Source organism: Rhopilema esculentum, chromosome 13 (assembly GCF_057945365.1).
Source record: "Rhopilema esculentum isolate cy_ngs chromosome 13, ASM5794536v1, whole genome shotgun sequence".
NCBI lineage: Eukaryota > Metazoa > Cnidaria > Scyphozoa > Rhizostomeae > Rhizostomatidae > Rhopilema > Rhopilema esculentum.
In genome coordinates, this window is record NC_142827.1 from 2,450,666 (window position 1) to 2,471,754 (window position 21,089).

The 21,089-nt window shown below is 36.6% G+C and overlaps 2 protein-coding genes across 2 annotated transcripts; both read left to right on the forward strand.

Moving 5' to 3' along the window:
• Positions 1-93: 93 nt before the first annotated feature.
• LOC135692258 (uncharacterized) lies at positions 94-3,313 on the forward strand. The gene is made up of 4 exons (XM_065210345.2): positions 94-1,828; positions 2,057-2,124; positions 2,598-2,698; positions 3,241-3,313. The coding sequence occupies exons 1-4, from the start codon at positions 1,567-1,569 to the stop codon at positions 3,311-3,313; spliced, it is 504 nt and encodes a 167-aa protein (XP_065066417.2). The 5' UTR covers positions 94-1,566.
• A 1,981-nt stretch (positions 3,314-5,294) lies between these two features.
• On the forward strand, positions 5,295-21,089 carry LOC135691588 (WD repeat-containing protein 13). The gene is made up of 15 exons (XM_065209475.2): positions 5,295-5,490; positions 6,325-6,380; positions 8,839-8,930; positions 10,942-10,975; positions 11,611-11,792; positions 13,507-13,589; positions 14,442-14,582; positions 15,500-15,666; positions 16,364-16,423; positions 17,277-17,360; positions 18,019-18,074; positions 18,627-18,746; positions 18,993-19,111; positions 19,828-19,976; positions 20,780-21,089. The coding sequence occupies exons 1-15, from the start codon at positions 5,415-5,417 to the stop codon at positions 20,816-20,818; spliced, it is 1,458 nt and encodes a 485-aa protein (XP_065065547.2). The 5' UTR covers positions 5,295-5,414; the 3' UTR covers positions 20,819-21,089.

Here is a 21,089-nt window from a genome sequence, read left to right on the forward strand (position 1 = left end):
ATAAGGGTATTCTTTGGCCTGTTTGTTCTCTTGTCAAGGCTCACTGTAGAACCTTTGGCTGTCATGACGCCTGTGAAAACCCAACTGGCCTATGTTTGCTATGAATGTTAATAATCTACATGGCATAACCAGGGTGTTTTCTATGGGGTGCAAATTGACGAGCTCTAAGGTGCAGGGCCATTGCCCCCTACTTTTCTTGCTAACTATAGATATTAGATCCTTCTTTTAGGTATTAAATAGGTAACCCCTTTGTTTTGCCCCCCCCCCCCACTTTAGGATCGGTGGAACGGGCGGTGGAAATTGGTTGTATTTTGGCTCAGCCCCCCTGGGAAAACTTTGTGTGATGGCTACATTGTTCCCTGTTTATTTCCATCAAATTTTTTGGAATTAAAGAAACAAACCTGTGTATCTATTCTACGTAGTTACTCCAATTTTCAGTTTTATATGTAAAAGCACTTCTCTGTCGGCAGTGTCTTTTAAAGTTATAATGCAAGTACTTTACCCTAATTGCACCCTAATTTAAATTTACCTAGTAACTTTGCAACATAAACTTTTCATTTGTCCTTTTTGCAGCTTCTTTTCACAAACAAATGATGCGAGTATCAGTAACGTCGTACAGATGCGCACCAAGTTTACCCATTTAAAAGTTTAATCCCGTTCATCAGTCAACATAAACAATACTGGGCCCAACATACATCCCTGTCTAACCCCTTTCTTGCACCTAAACGTCCCAACTCTATCCCCCCCCCCCTGTTACTTAATGCGAGTATTCTTCACATTGATTGCATTTCAGCACTTAAAGCATTAAGCATGTTATGCTCCAGACCATTAGCATTAACCACGTAATATGCCTTCTGTAAAACTACATGGTATACAGTTCATGACTTTTACATTGGAATATTTTCAGCTAAGAGATCTTTTTTCATGTAGTTTACCTCAAGAATTCTCCTCAAGATAGATTTAGTCAGTTTATCGTATCAATCGACCTTTCGTTGTGCCTTCGAATACTTTGTATGTGTTGTCAAAAATAGTTCAGATGCTAACGCAATTAGATGACAAATTAGTGACAAATAGGATGATTTCCGTAAAGTCACCAAGAAAATGAGTAGTAAAATTGGTGAACCATACATGGCTAAAAGGATACAGTGAGTATTATTAGGCATCAAATGTAAAGCAAGTAGTCTCAAGGAAAGAAGAAAAACACAAGAGCCACCAGCCCCCCCTCCCTCCATCCATCTTCTAAGAAATCTATTCAAATGGACATAAGGGTGATAAATCCTTATCTGGTATCAAAGAGCAGTAGCGACAAAACTCTCCATGAAATATTTACCATAAAATACTTTCCTTTGACATATTTTAGATTTGTCAACTTCAATTTGTGAAAATGTTTCCAAAATGATCATGAAAAATCAAATATAGAGTTTTTAGCTTTAGTTGAAATAAAGTAAATATTGTTTCTTGAGCCTTGGGCTGACGTCACCGAACGCCATCTTTATTCGTGATTTGAGTTTCCCGCCAATTTAGTGTTTTGTTTCGTAGGTTTAAAATTTACATTATTTGATAAAAATGATGCAAATTGACAGTGAATACCAATTGATGAAAATCAAATCAACCCTCAACAAGGAAAGGTTCAAGACTTTTGCTGAAAGAAACTTCGTAAGACTTCGGAGGATGTATCCGTTCTTGCCAGAACAACAACTGAAAAGCAAAGTGAAGTCTCTGTGGGCAAAAACGCATGGAAAGTCTCGAGCTACAATGAGTAGAAGAGAAATGGATACTTCAAAACAAGTCGAAAAGACTTCGATAGAGATTAAGAATCCTACCACAGGTGTGTTAACCCCGTACGCGAAAAATTGGCTTCATTTTATATCTCTTTAATAAACTTATAAGATCGCAAGAAACATAAATTATTGAATCCATCCAAAAATGAAAGAATCTGTTAAATTCTGCCAAAGCAATTGAACCCCAGTGTTCTCAGATGCTTGGTCTTTCTCAAAAATTTAACTGAGAGGCCTTCTTATACTATTCTGATTGGTTTAAGTACATTTTCTTTTAGACCACTTTGAATTCCAGATGCAAGAAGCTTCAAAATCCACCGTTTGTGACAAAATTGAATTACAAGAAGTAAGTCAACGTTTATGCAAAGTTTAAAAGATAAACAGTGTTGCCTATCTGCAGCAATTCTTGCTGTTGTGTTCTTACAGGGACGTAGCAAAACAGTGTACTTAGGGCCCCACACCCCTAACTTTGGGTTCTTTGTCTTAGATTCTAAGTTTGTTATCTATTTCTGCTCCTATGTTTTAAAATTCGAAAATATATGATTGGCGAAAAAAAAATCATCTATATTATTAACTCCAACTCTGCCTGAGAATTGTCTATATTTTCTCAAATGGCTCAAGATTTAACTGGAAGCAGTTTCGCCACCTTGTATGATTGCAACTTTGGACGCCATTTTTGTCAGCAAATCTGGGAATCTACACCCCCCCCCCATACAAAGCTCTTTAGCCTTTAGCCCCATGAAAGGCGATTTAAAAACTGAAAGTAAACTAGTATAGTTTTATGTTTTTCTCAACAAGTATCTGAAATAATTTTTTCAGCAGCAATCAGAATGCGAGAGGGAAAAGAAGGAGCATAAACATCCAGACTTCTTGGTTGATCTTTTCAGTGATAGTGACGAATCAGAACCCAAAAATGAAAGGTATGCATTTCAAGATAATTTATTCGAGTTTCTTTATACTTAGGTATCATTAACAATTTAAATACAAATTTCGCCCCTTAAATGTGATTTGTGTCTGGCCAATCTTTTTAAATTATTAGAAAATTTCTGTATCCTCTTGTCTGTTAGTTTTTTGTTACTTTCAGTATATTATTGAGTTTAGACAGCTACATAGAAGCAATCTAATGTCGTACAACATTGAAAAACTACATATTAAATAGTATTCAAAAAACACATTGAGTGAAAGAAAAATAAAATACAATGGCGTTTGTTGGTATCTTTGAAGTAGAATTCTTAAGAAGAAACTCTCTCGGGTCGGTAGCCAAGCTGATCGAAAAAAGGGCACCACATTTTCTTAAAATGATTTTTAAATGTGCAACGGATGAATGGTATAACAATCTTTGTAAGTGAGTTTTTTTGAGCTTTGGGAAATCGAGGTTTCATATAAAAAATATCGTCACGTTCATATTTACTTCATACAAATTTAAATAAATTTCTGAATTCTGATTTTTCCTTAATTCTAGCACTACCTCTGGGAATGAACAGACGTTCGAATTTTCTGCATTGTTCAAAGATACTGGCAGTATATTTCTGTGAAAAAGTTTGTGCAAGAGACTTAACTATTGAATTTTTGAATTTATGCATATTTTATGTAAACAAGACTTAATTGACATATTGGCAGAGAAAATATAATTTTACATTTGACAAAACGACGTACTTGCATGCTCCGAGAAATCTGTATTCTTACATTTTGACAGAGTCGGGGGTGCAATCGAATTCTAGGACCTTGGCCGAATTTCCGGGTGCACTAAAAAGAAATGTGTCAATGCCCGTCTTCCAGACATGCACTGGCGGGATGTTGTGACATCACTTGAAGCACTGGCGGGAAGTTGTGTGGTCCCAGACAGAACAGCTGTGCGAATACTGTTATTAATGCGCATGTGCTCTGACCCTGCGACATTGTTTCGAAACAGAGGACAGAAGGTTTTGTCTCCCGACCAAGTAAGAAAGAGGGTGGGCAGTAATTTTCATAGATGAAGCGATGTAACTGAATCCTGGTCAAGGTTTGACGTTGAATGCAAGCTTTTGTAGCTTGATGCAAAGTATCAAGTATATACATGTACTTGTTAAATTAAGACCTATGGACATCTACCCCATCCCATTATCTTTCTTGTGTCAATAATTGATGTTAGAATCTTGTTTATGAAAAGTGATAAATAGTCATGATAAATAGTCAAAGATTCATGAAACGCTCAAAATACCGAGTTAAATGCTCTATTTTAACGCCGAGAAACACTGAGGAAATCGTCCAAATTTGCATGTTTATTTGCAATTTATTTTCAATGAGAAATTTAGAAAGTGTAGAGTACAGTTAGAGATTATTAGTTTTTAGGGACAGTGAGAGACGGAAAGAAAACAATACCAGTGGACAAAGGCGGCGTCACTGCAAAGTGGGAGGGTAATAGGCGTGGCCAGTGAGACCACGCCCCATTTGCCTCGTTCCAGTGCTTTGTACCAGGCTAATTTTCCTTAGGAAACCCCTACCTAGCGCTTTTATGTCCGTTTTTAGACGAAACATGTAAACTATATTCTGGCAAAAGTGGGGAGTACCCCCCAAACCCCCCTTGGTGCCGCCATTGATTGAGGACCATTTTTCGCAATGAAATGTGTAGCTTGCCAGGTGCAGTGTAATGAAACTTTCTGTCAGATACAACTTCAAATCAAAATAATGCAAATTAAAAAATGCGAGACTATGATGCAGGACTATGAAAAGTACAAAGAGGTCCTTGGAAAGAAACCTTAAGAAACACAAAGCAAGAAAAATCTCCTCTTGTCTGAACCAGTACTCAAATATTCTTGTTAAAAATATCTTTCGTTCTGTAAACCTCAAAATTGCGAAAAGAAGCAGGGCAATATTACAGATAACTTTTAATTGACTCATGTTTGACAGCATCACGATCTCTCTTCTATTCGTTTTTTCGCTTAATAATATAATCTTGACCTTCTGAATGGAAGTTGTGGTTGGATATTTAATTGCTCACCAAAAATTCGATGCAAATATCTGCATGCTATTATAGGTTTTCCCCTTTCATGCGATTTTGAAATCCTTAATTTCTCACACCTTTCTTACTGCGGAAACCGTTACAATACTTTCATATCCATATTCATTTCCATATAGGGCCCCTAAATGTATATCATCTCATTTTTATTAATTTGGTGAATAAAATGAAAGCAACCCGTATTTTTAGTGCATAAGAGTTTACAATATTTTTAGGCAGAATTTAAGGTAACTTAAGAAAAGGAACCTTAAAATTTGGAATAATCTACCGAATTTATGGCTTTCTTCTTTGCAAGCCACACCAAAGGTTATCGATTAGAGAAAAAAGTTATTTTAAAAGGGAAACCAATGTGAGCTAAAAATTGCACTTTTCTGTTCCTCAATGCTGGGGGAGGGGCACATACCTCTGTTTGGGAAATGGTGGCACGTTTATGTTGTCCCCCAAGAATTGTCGATTTTACGAGCCAGCGTTCCAATCTGTAAGCAACTTACCGGTTGATGCTGCGAAGGTGCACTCCATATCCAAGTCGAGGTCGCAGAAGTTCGTGGAGAGAAGATAAGTGAAATGGCAATGGTGTAGAATTCCGCTTTTCAACCTTTGGAATTGCCTTACTTCTTCTCAAACCGTAGGGCATCCGTATGAATACTGCACAGCAGATATTAGCGATCGACACAAGATATAACACTTACAGGTCATCCAACAACCCACAGCTGCGTAAGTATTTGGCGGTCAACATTATCCTATTCTTAGGCCCATCCAGGAACAAACTTTGTTAAGTAACTTGTGATAAACGGAGTGAAATGTGATCGCTGAAAATTAATTTATTGAAATGATAGCCTAAAACTATGAGATAAATAAAGTATGATAGGATTCTCTTGATGTTATTTCATTACTAGGGAAATTTAATTATGGTTCAAAATGAGTATAATCACGAAGTTTAATTACCGAGTTCAGAAACGAATTGATGCAAGTTATAATAGGCTGCAAACAAAGACAACCATGGACACATTAATTGTTGAATTTATGTTTTATTTCTGCTCCCTATTGTTCAAGTATCTCTGTGACCTGACACCCATTAAAATATTAATAACCTTGACATGTTCATAAAAAGGTTCTTTGAATCTACCATAAATAATCTTAGAGAAACCATAACAGGAAAGACTTCATGTAAAGTTTGAGGTAAATGTTAAAAGATAAAATGGTAATGAAATAAAGGAGATTATAGAAAGCAGTTGATGTAATTGCAACAGTTTATTAAATGCTGCAAAGTCTACAAGCCAAGTAATATATTACAGTTAAACAAAATATATTGAGAGGGTGACTTAAGAATGGGGTTTATTTAATGAAATAGCTTATTTAGCAGAGGGTCATTCATTCACAACAAAAAGCCCCAGTGAAGCTAAAAAGTTTCAAAGTGAAAGTTAAGACAGCAGATATATTGAATTGTTGCTTGCCCACTTCACTGATCCATTGTGATATGTTCTTAAACAAATTATTATTGCCATTGCTGCCTGCAACTGAATCATTTTAACACTGTCTTTTTCAAAGGAACACTATACCTCAAAAGAAGAACACAATTGTTAAATGAAAAAGCACTGAAAGAGGTTTGTAATTTTTGTTCATATAAAGTATTATAATTATTATGCACTTAAAACAACATGATTTGTTTCCACGCAAGCGTTAGCGACAGAAAATAATTCCCAGCGCACAAAAAATAGTTTGCACTCTGGTTTACACAGAGGTGAAGCATTGCTATTCCAAGAAAAAAATCATGTTCAAAAACGTATTTGCTTTCAAAGCAATTGATTAAATATACCTTTGCCATTCAGGCCAACTACAATTCTTGTTTAGGTCTTATTTGGTCAAGCTTGTTTACTAAAGGGGCCAGTTTGCAAGCTGCTTGTTTCTAGATGGCAATAAGATGAAAATAAGTTATTTTTGAGGTGTATGGGAGATCGTAAGTCTATACGATGAAATCCATCTCTGTACTTTCAAAGTTTAATCAGGTAATAAGAGCAACGTTGGTAACGTTTCCCCCAGTATAGGGCGCCCCAGTATACGGTCAAGCCCCAGTATAGGGATTGTCAATCAAAATTATGTTCTAAAGTGCCGCCAAAGCCGTTTCGGTACGTTGTTGTCGCGATGATAGATAAAGTTTTTTCAAGACACAGTGGCTTCTTGGCCAGTATATTTTCAGCCATACATTCAGCAAGCGGCCATGTTGTAACAGCCATACATGAAAGCAGGCCTGGCCGTTTGTATTTTCATAGGTGAGCTGTGAATTGCTCCCCTCATTTGCTGAGGCGAGCTAAATCAGTAACACATAGAATGTACTTTAAAGACAATCGACAGATGACTTAATAAGCCCCTTTAGTATCTGTTGGTTGCCTTAATGTAATAGCCTCAGTCAGGAGTGTGCTGTTTTACTTCTTTCAATTTGCATTTGCTTTAACCGTGACTTAGGCACCCCCTTTACTTGAAGTATTTGAAAGAACAGACTCTCTCCGTTTTATGTAAAGCTGGCACAACACAAAAACAACAATTCTCTTGCAAAACAATCTTTTTGTTGCACAGAATTTGAAAATGGCTTTAAAAAACAAATTTTGAAACAAACTTAATTATACGTCTAGCACTCTTCAGAGAATAAAAGGTCAGAACATAGATGAAAAACTCTACGCTAAGATACCCAGTTTTGGATCGAAATAGGTCAATCAGAAAACGTGAGCACATGACTTTTGAGGTTGTCCAATCAGTGCCCCTTTCCTATTGAAAATGTTACCAACGGAGTTCTAAGGTGAAAACGAACTCACTTATGTCTACACAAAAGCAGTCGGCCATGTTTATATAGTAGATAGATTCACAAACTGCTACATAGATGGAACGATGATCAGGCTTTGCCAATAATGCGAAACATGTCGCCGTTATAGTTTTTCACCCAATCTGGGTTTTTCAGTAAATGCTGCTGGATAGTGGAATTCCATGTTTTGGTTGTCGTTTTTGATCTGCAAGACAGAGTACCCTGTTCTCTTTGAGGGATAGTTTTGTTTCTATTGCTGGAAGGGACCTGCTGTCTTATTATATCCCCAATCTACAATTCCTACCCATTTTGTCGACTTTCCTTCCAAAAATATTCCTGTTTTCTAAGGATCGAAAGGTTCTAATCGCTACAAACGTACCTTTCGGTTAACTATCCTTTTCCAAATAGATCGAAGTTTATGCATATCATAACAAAAACCGCCCAACAAGCAAAAAGTTAATTGCAAAAAATGCAGTGACGGGAGAAATCGCTGTTACAAAAATAAGCCAATTAACCCGTTTTCAGGGTTCTCTGAATAGGAAAAGGGCAAATGAATGGAAATTTTAGGGGAGCGATTCTCCCTTCATGTTCTGTTTAGGAGAGCAATTCATAGCTCGCCTCAGGTTGCGAGGGGAGCGTGGAGGCGAGCGCGAGCTATCGCTTGCCTCAAACGGCCAGGCCTGATGAAAGACATAATATTAGAGAAGAGAAGCAGACCTTCAAACATCAATGTATACTTCAGCAGAATTTCCATCCCAAATTGCTAAATGTTCCAAGCATCTGACCTGTTTCCATAAAGTCACAAGCTTCTAAATTTTAGACAGTCCATGAATTTAGTTCTTAATCGTGACATTGTTGACAATGATCATGGACACCTTTTTTTGAGTTTTTACACTTTTGACAACAAACAATAAACATAATGGGATACCTTATATTGTGCAAAGTCAGTTAAATGTGCTACAAATTAGCTGAGGTACTGCCACATGAGCAGAGGGTCTTTCCCAATCAAACTGCTGTTATTTTTCTATGTTCATAACTTTATGAAGCAGCCTAATATAGCAGTAATCTGTTAAACAACTTCAATCTTTCATGGCCAATTTTTTATTATGTTTCACTTATTTGCATAGTTAGAGTTTTTTCAATGGGTTATTTCAGGTTATGGGATTCAAATTTAAAACTTCCTACAGATACAAAACATATTGTCATCAATCTTATATCTAAATGGCATTTTGAACCAAATCTTCAATTTTATGTTTTCTCAACAGAAAGATCCAAGCATAAGAAGAAAGTACTTTGGTTTGAGAAAACAATTGCTGGCAAGGAAATATGGTCCTATCTCTGTAGCTGGAAGTGTGAGGTCAGTTATCATGAGACTTAATATTAAAATAGCAACTCCCATAAGGTTACATTACACGATCATCTTCAGGTACAATTTGCTTCACATTTCTTCTGTGGTGACAAACAACAAGAGAATATGATAATGCAAAGCACGTTGAAAGTTACTTATAGTTACTTGTAGTTGTTCGCTAGAGACATTACTTAATTCTTCTTGCAGAATTTCAATTTGATGGCTGATCAAATTGTTCAGCCTTTCCTTCAAGTTTTTCAAAGGCGCTATCGAGTTCTGGTTTGGTCTGCTTTTGCCACTGTGTTTTCATCACACAATCTCATGCATTTTCTTTAAAATTTCTTCAAAAGGTTGTGTATTCATCCTCATGAACTATCTGTAATCAAAACTTTCTGCCAACATTAGCTCCTTGACTCACTTTGTATACAAGCTGACTTCTTTTACTCCAAGCCATGGTTTTACCCAACATGATCTTCATTTTCTTGTCAGCTTCGTCTTCAAGGCACACCATAAAAGAATAACAGCTGCAGCCTTTTCTCTTCATCGTCACTTGAAAATTTTCTAATTTGTTTTCAAAACTTTTATGAACAGGAAAGGCCCAGTTTTGTGTGTGTTGTTTTTGTAAGCTTAAAAGGTGCCACTGTAGGCCTTTTTGAAAAACTTGAAGGAAGGGCTGAACAATTTGATCAGTGATCAAATTGAAATTCTGCAAGAAGGATTAAGAATGGTCTATGAGCAACTACAAACAAATTTTAAAGCACTTTACGCTATCACATTCTCTCATTGTTTATCATCACTGAAGAAATGTGAAGCAAATTGTACCTGAAGATGATAGTGTAATTTTGTCTTTAGTTACCTGGTGTGGATCAGGATGTAGTCTTTATGGCAAAGACTTTGTTTGAAATAGACCATTTGTATCACAATGGATCTTTGCCCAGATTGATACTGGTAGACTTACGGGAAATTGATAACTGTGATGCTGTTTCTTGATTTGGGTTGAGCGTGTTTTTATGGTGTTGTTTAGGTCTTGTTTACATGCAGAAATACAGAGTCATGCTGTTGCATAAACTACTCTGATTATGGTAGCATATCTTCTTTACTCCGAAATTGGGCGCTATTTTACCTATTGATATGGCGTTTTACTGACCAACTAAGGATTTTGTGGAACAACTGAAGATTTGCCGACCAACTGATGAAGAGTTTGAGGGAGTCACACCCTCTTTATCTCCTGCTAGCTACCCCCTGCATAGACTTTGGTTACTTAAAGCCATGAATGTGCCTTTGAGCTGTGTAATCGAACAAATCTGTTCAGATGAAGGCCTAACTGAGCATCAGATTTTGAATTCTTTCTTCTTCCAGAACACTTCTGCACACTGTTGATGATTGCAAAATGTACTGTGACCAAGGTCACATACATGCCATCAGAATTCCTAATTAACCATCAATCAATTCATAACCTACTCTGAATATGTTAGCATCGCTTCTTTACTCTGCACGATTTAGGCTTTCATGAAAATCTGATGCTAATCGTGCATCAGGCATAAATATCGTGCATATATGTGGTGTGTATCGAGGGGCAGTTCACTCTTTCAAATAGCGTACGAGATTTTCCCTAAAACAAAAGGATTTCTAGATATTTTCAGATAAAACAATAGGGTTTTCACAAAAGGTGTACGAGATTTTCTTGGAGTGATTTGCCCCTCGGTGTGTATAAGGTGATATATTCCATTGTTTCATTCATTCTTTTTTCTGAACACCATTGTTTTGAAAGGAAGGAATGCAATCATGTTTCCAGGGAAACACAGAAGAGCTAATTTCTGGCTAGGAAGTGGTTTTAATTAGAGTTTAGAAAAAGAAAGAACTCATTTAAATTTTTTTAATATTTTCTTAATACGTTCAATAACAAATATCAACCTTTTTGAAGGTAAATTCAATAACTGATTTCAAGCTTTTTGAAGTTAAATTCAATAACTGCTATCAACCTTTTTGAAGGTAATTTTTCTTTGGTCTCTGATTTCAGGAGCAGTTTAAGAAGCAGAACAAGTTCTATTGAGGTAAACGGATATTTCATTGACCGAATGATCATTATGAAAAAGATGTTAATCTTCTTATTTTTCTTGTGCTAACAATAAATTCCGTAGAATAGCCCTTTGATAATTGCCAGTGCCCTTCTTTTTTCCGTTAAAAACCTTGGAACTATCAACATCCTTCTAGAAGCGAAGAAAGAAATTGGGGTTTTGCTGTGGCACTTTGAAATTTTTCGTTTTGAATTGCCTTCCTAATTTAGTTTTTGCGATCTGACCATCATATATTGTGGTTTCTGCGTTATACACTTGAAAATTTAAACTTTTTGTGCATTTCCAGTATGAAAAATCGAATAACAACCAACAAAAGCAGAAAGCCCCCTCTATGCTCAGACTGGCAGAGACTTAGAAATAGGATAGCTGTTTTTGAATCACGTAACCCTACAAACCAACCTGAAGCAGTGTTTTTAGGTATAAGTTTTTGCCAATCCGCTTTTCCCAACATTCCATCTTCCCCAACATCCCCTCTTCCTTCAACACACCCTTTTCCCCAACACCCCCATTTTCCCAGCACCCTTTGACCCCACTCGCTTCTCTTTACTTTGATTACCTTCAGTATACAGATTTCAAGCAAAAATCTACAAGGGCCTTCTTTTTGATTTTAGGCCAGTTTTGATAATCTCCATATCGATCCTTCATCGCCACATGAATTCCGCCCCACACACCGGCGATTCGGTAGCACAGGGTTCGGCAGTGGAAGCTCCTTTGGTTTCGTGTACAAGAATGAGCAAATGGCTGACGAAAAGAAAGAAGGTGTTATCCCAACCACAGATGCAGCAGCCAGCAGGTATAGTTAGAAGTTTTGCATACCAGAAGTACTGTATCTAACTTGACTTTCCATACTAGGGGGAGGAGGGTCATCAGATGTAATGTTTACCGACCAAGACATCTATGAAAAGATTTGGGTGCTATTTAATCTACCGAGAGGGCGTTTTATCGACCAACTAAGGATTTTGTGGAACGACTGAAGATTTTCCGACCAACTGATGAAGAATTTTAAGGTGTCACACCTCTTCATCCCCCGCTAGCCACTCCCTGCATAGGCTTTTGGTTACTTAAAGCCGTATTTAAAGTTGTCCCTTCGAGATGTATAATCGAACAGATCCGTTTAATGAAAGCCCATTTCAGCATCAGACTTTGAACTCTCTCGTCTTTCAAAGCTCTTCCAACGACCTAGACCAATAAACATGGCGTCAGAATTCTGCAATAAACTTTCTAGCTACTTCCTTCAAAGCATTAAATGGATCTTTTCTCTAGGCAGATTTATCAGGCTTCCCCCCTTCATCATTACTTGCGATCAACTAGATCCTGACTTACTCCTCAGAACCATGAGGAACTGTCTTTAAGTTTTATACTTTAACGACTGCAGTACAAAAAGAAATCTTTGAATTTACCACGCTCAAATCAGATTTGAAACTCTTTTGTAGATCTTTCCATCAGTACACCTGGCATTTTTGGAAACCCTTGCAGCTCTTTCGTCGACATGTGCGACCCCCTGTATATTTACCGTCAGCAGAAACGCTATGTTATCTCCAAACTTTTAAAAATTTAGGAACACATTTTATGTTAAGTTGTAGGTGCAAAAATTAGACAAACCCAGAGCTACTTTCTTCTTAATATGTTGCTGTGATTGTAACAGATTAATTTTTTTTGAAGACAGAAAATGAAGAAGACAGAAAAAGTTAAGCTCAGACGCAGAAAGTATTGGAAATAGAAAACAACTCACAAAATTTTCGTTATGACTCTTGTTAGTTAATTAGAATCTAGGAACGTGTAGTAGTCAGCAAATGAGCAATCGAATTTCAAGCTAGATCTGGACCAATCGAAATCACTTCTAGGGATTTTTTACAGAGACTTGGCATTACAGAGCTGTTCTCGTCATTTCAAAAGCCTAGCTTCAACTTTTTTTACCTAAAAAAGGGGAAAATGACCCTTAAAGAATCATTCACAAAGAGGTGTTTTTTATTCGGTTTTTCATTGGCAATTAAGATGGCTAGCAGATGTCGATATTAAACGTAGGAAAGGGGAACCTAGACACTGTCTGTCTTTTTTAAGGCAGCCTGGCGTTCAGGTATACCCCGGCGGGCAATTTGTTCTGATCACAAGCGTGCTGTTCTGAAAAGCCAGTAGAAATTTGTTCCGTAAGGCCTGTAGTTGGGCCAAGGGTCTAGTGCACCTTTCTTATCAGTGTCTAAAACAAGTCATGTGGTGATGATCTGCCTTTTAGAGACAAGTGCTGTCCATCTACTTCAAGATCTAGCATGTTGAGGTCTTGTACTCATATATTGATGTAGGAAAGACGACTAGTGTTTTTAATGTTACCTCGCACATTTTCAGTAAACCACTTTTCTAAGCCATAAACCTAGCCTGTGCGGGGGTCTGGAGCAGAGGCCACCATAAACCCTATGTGATCAGAAGTATCCTTGATTTGAGTATTCAGCCGACTGCTTCTTCTTTCAGTCACTTGATGGAAATATGTACTCCAATTCACTTTTTTGCAGGGCAATGGCTGGAAATACATCATTAAGCGAAAACTATGCGTTTGCTGGAATGTCTCATATCTTTGATCAGCATGGGGATGCCGGTAAGTTGTTTGAATTCTCAGAAAGATCTTCTGTAAAATTTGTGTGAGAGACTGTCTTTAAAGTAGACATTTGTGTGAGAGATTTTCGCTTGGGAAGCAATCTAAGTAGGGTTTTGCATTGCAATTTGCTAGTTTTAAGACCTTGCCTTGTAGGTTAGGTTAGCGGAAAAGGATAACAAAGTGGGAGGGTAAATAGCTTAGTAAAGAGATATGGTGTTACATAGTTGAGAAATGTTGTTTAGATTAAAATAGTTTAGATATTGCACAATTTTGCGTTTCACTTAAACCGCATCTGCAGCCGGTGTTAAGTAAATGTTTACATCAAAACTAGAAATCTGAAAGTTGGATAACATAGAAATTAGAAATTTCACAATTCTGAGCAAATTTTGCAGCAAATTTGTCGAGGAATGGTAGGGAATGAGGTGTTGTTAAGATTGGCTGGGTGCAAAAAATATCTTGTTGGAGACGTGGGGGAACTTTGGGGAACGCCCGGTACAAATTCGATTTTCTGATAGGGACTCCCCTGTCTGAAAATTTTTCGCCGGGGACAGATTACACGGGGCTTGTTTCAAGTGGGTGTTCAGTTGTAACTCCTAATTTTACATTTAACGCTAACATCGGGCGACTGTTAAACCTTTCTCTTTGTAAGTGTTAAAATATTCAGTTGTCATGTTCCTGGAAGTATCGCGGTATTTTAATTACTCGGAGCGGTTTAGTAGAGGGACTTTGTATTCATTTTTGACAGTTGTATGATAAGATAATGATGTTGGCATTTAGATATTTTATGCATAAAACAATCATCGATTTACTAGAGGATTTTTTAAGTTAAGGAGATAAAATTTTCTTTTGCAGTTACCGGAATTAAATTTGGACACAACGATAAATTTAGGCTGGTCTGCAGTTCCATGGATGGTACGCTTTCAATCTGCAACCTTAGCACATCGCCACCTTCGGTCACGTGCATGTTACGAGGACACTCGAAAGGAGTCATGGGTAAGCATGTCAAATATGTACTTGATATAGATGTAACTTTTAATATTTATATTCTCCTAGCAAAGTCTCTTGATGGTCTTGTAGGCCAAAAGTTCTTTTAAGTAACGGGCACTAAGCTAGTGGGTAATATTTGGTAGATATTTTCATCGTCTGTGAGATTAAGACCCTTGTGATTAAATGAGCAGTTTATAGGTCCTCGTTATATTCTACCGGAGTTTGGGCAAATATTCTGTTCACAAGTTATCACAGAAAATGATTTTCATAATCAGAATACGGTTTGAATTGGCAATAAAATTTGTGCGTTTTCGGTAGAAATCTATTAGCAAATACAATTTGTAGTACAGTACAATTGAAGTCAATATATTTGCTTTCTTTCTTTGAATTCAGCATTTGAGATCAGTGGCGGACACTTGGTCAAATATTGGGGGGGCAAGCCTATTGTTTTAATAAGATGACGTCATATTTCCCATTGTTTTAGAACAAAAGACCATTGTTCTCTAAAGTATTGGGGGGCGGTCGCCCCCCCTCGCCCCCCCCCCAAGTGTCCGCCACTGTTTGAGATAATTTTGCCTGATTAACAGCGGATGATATGTTTTAAATCTGAAATTTCTTGACGTAAGAAATTTTTTGAAATTAAGATTGGTCTTTGCTTTGGCCCTGTACGTTGATAATGAGCTTTGGTAAATGTTTTTAGCTCAAAAAGAACAAATAAAGTCATATTCTAGCCACCCGGCTTTCCAAAGTTGTTCAGATCTGTCTCAAAGTTTTATGTCTCAAAGTATGATAAAATGTTGCATATACAGGCAAACCACGGCCTTCTTTTTCCATTTTTACGCATTTTGATGTTTTCTGTCTATTCTTTTGCACGTTGTTTTGAATTTTGCCATTCGTTAAGTAGCTGCCTTTTTTGATTGCAGATTTCGACTGGTCGTTATCCAACGATTTTATCGTGTCTGCATCGCTGGATGGAACAGCACGAGTGTGGGACAGTTCATCTGGTCAAAACGTGCGCGTTCTCCCAGACACATACGATGCCGCGGTCCTATCCTGTCGATTTGTTCCTCTCAATAACAATATCATTGTTGTATCCTTTTTATCTGAAATCATTAGATTGCGTAATTTCATCTCCCTTTTTTGCCTCTGAAGGCATCGAAAATGAGCTGAAAATTTCGGCTTCACAATATCTGTATTGCCCCTATATTGTCTACAAAAGGCGATATCATCTTATGAAAATCTTCTTCTTGAATAAATCTGTGAGAGGTTGCTTTTCGGCTCTTTCCATGCAGATCGTTTAACAATTTCTCGATTTGGGGTCAAAATGTTCTTACAGAGACCAAAAACATGATTGCTGTGGTTAAAGTGTAAAGTGTTTTAATTGACAGGCTACCCTATTATGCGTGTCCTTGGTTGACTGCAGCTAACAAGTTAGCCTCCACAAAAACGGCCTATTATGTTATATTTGTTTCAGACTGTAACAGATTTTTCGTAACACATATTGAATGTTCTAAGCAATGGCATTTTTTAGCAAATCTTATGTAGGATAGGCGTTTTGTTCTGTCGGTTCCCTCAATTTACCACAAATAGTAGGACTGTGATTTGTGGTCCTATATTCATGATAATCCTAATGAACAGGATGGTATTATGGCCAATACTATCTACAAAACAGTTTAAACTAATAAGTAGTTATACTTAAAAACAACAAAGCTCTTATCAATATTTTGTATTCTGATTGATAAATGTATAGAATCTGCGTAATAATAAGTTGCCTTGATGATAAACAGACCGGAAATCAAAAAGGCTACGTTCAAGTCTTCAACATGTCAACTGGAAAATGTGCAAAGGCAAGTAGCATTCGTAAAACATAAACTGCTAGATTTATATACTGTAAAGTTATTTTATTGATGAATTTTTATTACAGAAAAAGTCTCTTTCATAATTTTAAAAGTTTTGCAGATAAGTGTTATTAAGGTCGAAAACCCTAGGAATTTTTGTGCGGGTTGATGATGAAGCAATCTGCAACATTATTAAATCAACGGAAGTTTTCGTGGCTCTTTTGGTAAACTCTGCAATTCTCCAGAAGTACAAGGTCTTTTGGCAAAAGGAAGAACTTTTTAATAGTCCTAGACATTTTACTTTTTAAAAAATTCCTTTATTTTGGATTTTTGATCTTTCTTAAAAAGCATAAAGATTCTCGTGTAAAGATTTTCCTAAATGTAAATGATATAGAAATCTAAACACAGGAAAATGCCAGTTTGAGACATTATTTGGTTCTGTATTATCTAAAAATTATTGGTAATTGGCAAAAAATAGTTTAGAATTTTTAATGGAAAGAACCCCAGGGAATTTGATATTTGAGAGAAGAATTCCCAAAAGGCAGTAAAGAATAGGCAAGCTTTCGAAGAAATGGAAGCCCGAGGGAACGACTTAAGAGTTTTGGTTATTGGTAACACAAATGATTTTTCAAGAATATTTAATGTTTAATACATCGCATATATAGACTCATGTTTTCATGGGCCAATGAGATTCTTTTCTCTGATTTCGCACTTCAGACTGTAAAATAAGCAACTTTTAGTCACAGTTTTAATATATTCCTCATTTCAAAGTGTCATAGTGTATAACATACCAATGTTTTTCTGAATCATTATTTAGTTTTTAGGGAAAGTCTAAATTGTGAAAATAAATCTTTCTTTTTAGGGTGGAAGTGCCAAGGCCTTAGGCCCTGTACGTGCTCTGGAATTTGACACATCGGGCAATATTTTGTGGAGCGGAGATGATAAGGTAAATCAGATTTAAAAATGAAATACTGGTTACGAAGAACGCAATATTTGTGTTTTACTAACTCTTTACCCTATGTAGATTTATGCTCGAAGCGTCATAGCGTCTTATTATCTTTCGTTCACAAAATGTCTTTTTATGTAAAACTACGAATTGTGCTGCAGAGCGTGGGAGAAGGGGAAAGGGAGTGTCTAAGGTTGAGCTATTCAGGAGAAACGAAAAATATCTTTAAAAAATCCTTTTGATTTTTTTCGTTTTTTCATCTAGCATATATGGGTGCCCTTTGGTCTATCCTTTTTCAAGTTTTGATTCAAAGTTTTGCAAAATATTGCACTGAGTAGCACGTTTGACCCTGTTAATTTCAATTATAATATATTGCACATTTGAACCTATAGTGTTGGACAGATGATGAAAGGCAAAAAGAAAATAACTGCATTAAGATTAAACAATTTCTTACATGCGTCTCACAGTTCTATGAATCTTGTCGTTTGTATCAAGGTTTTGACAGCATCAAGTCCTTTTTTATTTCATGAGGTGTTTATGATGCAAAGTATTTCTTCACATTGAACGAGTCACTATCGTTATTGTAGCATTACTTTTTTAGATTGTTAACGCCTTCCTTTTTTGTGTGTTGTTTAATTCGGTTTTCACTTCATTTTAGGGCTCCGTTTTTGCTTTTTCGATCAACATGCTAGGCAAGCTCCAACGAACAAGGAGGTAGGCTATTGGTTTAAAAGACTTGCGAATTGTCAGTTTTTCACTTTTTTCCTATTTTTTCAAGTTCCAACTTTCCTTCAGGCTGAAATGATTTTTTGGCAAATTGAGGAGATTGTTGTCGATTGAAAATTATATAGAAAAACCGGAACTTCTTGAAGATGCAAATAATAAAAAAAGGATTTTTTCAGTCGCAAAAGGGCGTAAAGTAGGTAATACTTTATTTAGTACCTGCCTAAAGCCGTGAGTGCCAATGCAAGCGCTGTAATTTCTTTTCTAGATTACAAATCCTCTTGCATCTTAAACCTTCTGCAGATCGAGCCCCCTGCCTTTCAAGCCTCTTGTCCTTAAATCTCTTGATAAGGAAGCTCTTCCTTCTCGTTTAGGGACCGGGCTTTGGGAGGGGGGGGGGGGTGGCCCCTTAACAGATAGCACAAATTCATACATGCTTTGCTACGCAGTATCTTATCAAGATCGTTATCGAACATGCACATGCGGTTGTTAGGTTTCCAATATGTCAGCCGATCATAACCCATTTTGATTTTGATGTTTCAGAATAATTATTGCGGATGGATGCCCTGTGACGTCAATATCTTGTCGCACATGGATAAGTCGAGAGGCACGTGACCCGTCACTGTTAATCAATTGCATGAACAACCGTCTATATCTTTACGGGTAATTATCTGTTCTTTTTATTTCTTATTCTTTCTGTTTGTTGTCAGTTACTGGGATTGTGGTCTCCCGGGTAAAAGTTACAAGGAAAAAGGCCTTTAACGGCGAGGGGAATACCTACCAGCACCCACCTAACAATTTTGGTATTCCATTCACGTAGCTCGTAATTTTAATACATTGTTCAAGAATAAAATCCCAGTTGCAACTACAAAGTGGAACTATGATTTTGATCTCATTTTCCATTTTCAGAATCACTAGCAGCGATGGCAGTCTGCAACTAAAGTCATCCTTCCCAGTTCATCATAAAAAACACATGATTCGATCTTCGTTTTGTCCGCTGATGTCACTCCGAAAAGGCGCTTGTGTTGGTATGCATTTAAATATTTTTTCATCTACGCGTTAGAAAATTTTGCAGTGGGCTTGAGGGAGATTTTCAGTATACTTTAAAACCAAAGGGAATATTTGACAAAGAAATGGTTGGTAGATTCAGCATCTTGTTACATTAATTGAGAGCTAGATAAAAAATAAGCGAACAAAACTTTGAGGAAATGCACCAAGAAACAGTGACTCTAAGAACTAGAAGTTGAAAGTCATGCTTGCAACCACTTCCTTGATTTGTCAGGCCCATATTCGTAAATTTGTTAGCTATTCTATTGTAATAAGGGACGGCGAAACATATTACGGATTAAGAAGGGCTGTAAAGATCTTTTTTTGGGAGAAGGGCTAAACATGCAAAAGATCAAAACTAATTGAAATAAATATATATATATTATACTTCTGCGTCAATTTTTTATCCTTTTTATTGACACTCTCGGTTTTAAAAAGAGTCCAAATCTCTTTGAATAGAATCAAGAAGGCAATGTGATAATCTTTTTAAAAATTACTCGAAATTAGACTAACAAGATTTGGCTTATGATAGTTGGGACCGATGCCGATGCTTAGATTTTTATTTGCACGACAAAATTGAAGACTAAGTTTTCATTTGAGATGATCTTTTGATAAACTTTTGTCCATGTTAGGCAAAGTTCTGAAGATGATGAAATTGCTCATGCTTTAATTCATTTATCTTTGAATTTGTTTTTAGTAACTGCAAGTGAAGATATGGCGGTGTATTTTTATAACGTCGAACGTGCAGATCAGCGATGTTTGAACAAGTTGTTAGGCCACTCGGCTCCTGTCTTAGATGTCTGTTGGAATTATGATGAAAGCCAGCTAGCGTCTTGTGATACTGAGGTAAGCTTTTTGGTTAACATTCATTTAATTTTTATGTATCAATATGTTTCCTGCATTCCATTTTAAGATATATATTCGCCCCAGCAGTGGAAAACCTAGTTTGAACAATTATATTGCTGAACGAAACGTGCCATAAGACCAAGCGACTATTTCGTTGCAGCTTTTCTACATTTAAACTTAATACCCCGGTTATATAGTACTATATCTCAAGCCATTTTAGAAAATCTATCTTTGACAAGTTTGATGCAACGCAATGTTTTGCCATGTTTTGTTGCTCTATTAATGAGTCAAAAGAATAGACTGTCAGTCTTGCAAATATAATCTAGAATTCGATTCTTCCGTACGTAAAAGGATTAGACTCAAAAGTTACTTTTTTCTCTTTAATAGACAATTAAACGTATTTCGCATTCGATTTTAAAATAGCACAGCCCTCTCCAATTTGAGATGCCTGTCTTGACACCATCACACAATCGGTTCTTTGATCCAAATTTAGTGGAAACATTATTTATAAACTTTAAATATAAAGTACCGCAAATTCTTTGATCCGTCCCCTAGGTTTGGATCTTTTCCAAAACTGAACTAGCACAAATGATCCATGCTTTCTCGACAGAAGACACTTATCTCCCCAACAGAAAAAATTCTTGCTTTTGTGCGTTTGCTTAACACACCGATGTTCAAATTGAGTGCTTTCAGTGCAATGACGTCACATTTTGGTACTCCTTTAGCTCTGTAATTTTTCATTAGTGTTTTGTTTGTTCTCGTCATTTCATGTCATTCTGTAAACTGGTTTGTTTATTTTATAGGGAACAGTTATTGTTTGGAAGCGAGAGCAACTAACGTAACACAAAGGTGCTAAAAATTATGGCCTAACGGAATGTGATGTTTTGACAGATTCAAATTAAGGTCAATATGGTTGTTACATTTTGTGACAGTAGTTGTTTCGTAGCGGCTCGAAGTACAAAATTAAACATGCAATATAGAGTAAGACAATTCTGATCAAAGGAACTTTTTTATTACCAAGAATAAATATAATTTTAGTTTAATGGGTAGGGATGCAAGTTCACATAATTTGTATCAAAATAATTTGGAAATATTATCTTTAAGAGAAAACAA

Bases quoted from the DNA above. Each gene is read 5' to 3' on its own strand.
- LOC135691588 (XM_065209475.2), top strand. From the start codon at position 5,415: ATGAATACTGCACAGCAGATATTAGCGATCGACACAAGATATAACACT. The intron at 6,381-8,838 runs GTTTGTAATTTT...TTTTCTCAACAG, and splicing joins ATGAAAAAGCACTGAAAGAG to AAAGATCCAAGCATAAGAAG. The intron at 19,977-20,779 runs GTAAGCTTTTTG...TTTATTTTATAG, and splicing joins TAGCGTCTTGTGATACTGAG to GGAACAGTTATTGTTTGGAA.
- LOC135692258 (XM_065210345.2), top strand. From the start codon at position 1,567: ATGATGCAAATTGACAGTGAATACCAATTGATGAAAATCAAATCAACC. The intron at 1,829-2,056 runs GTGTGTTAACCC...ATTTTCTTTTAG, and splicing joins GATTAAGAATCCTACCACAG to ACCACTTTGAATTCCAGATG. The intron at 2,699-3,240 runs GTATGCATTTCA...CCTTAATTCTAG, and splicing joins TCAGAACCCAAAAATGAAAG to CACTACCTCTGGGAATGAAC.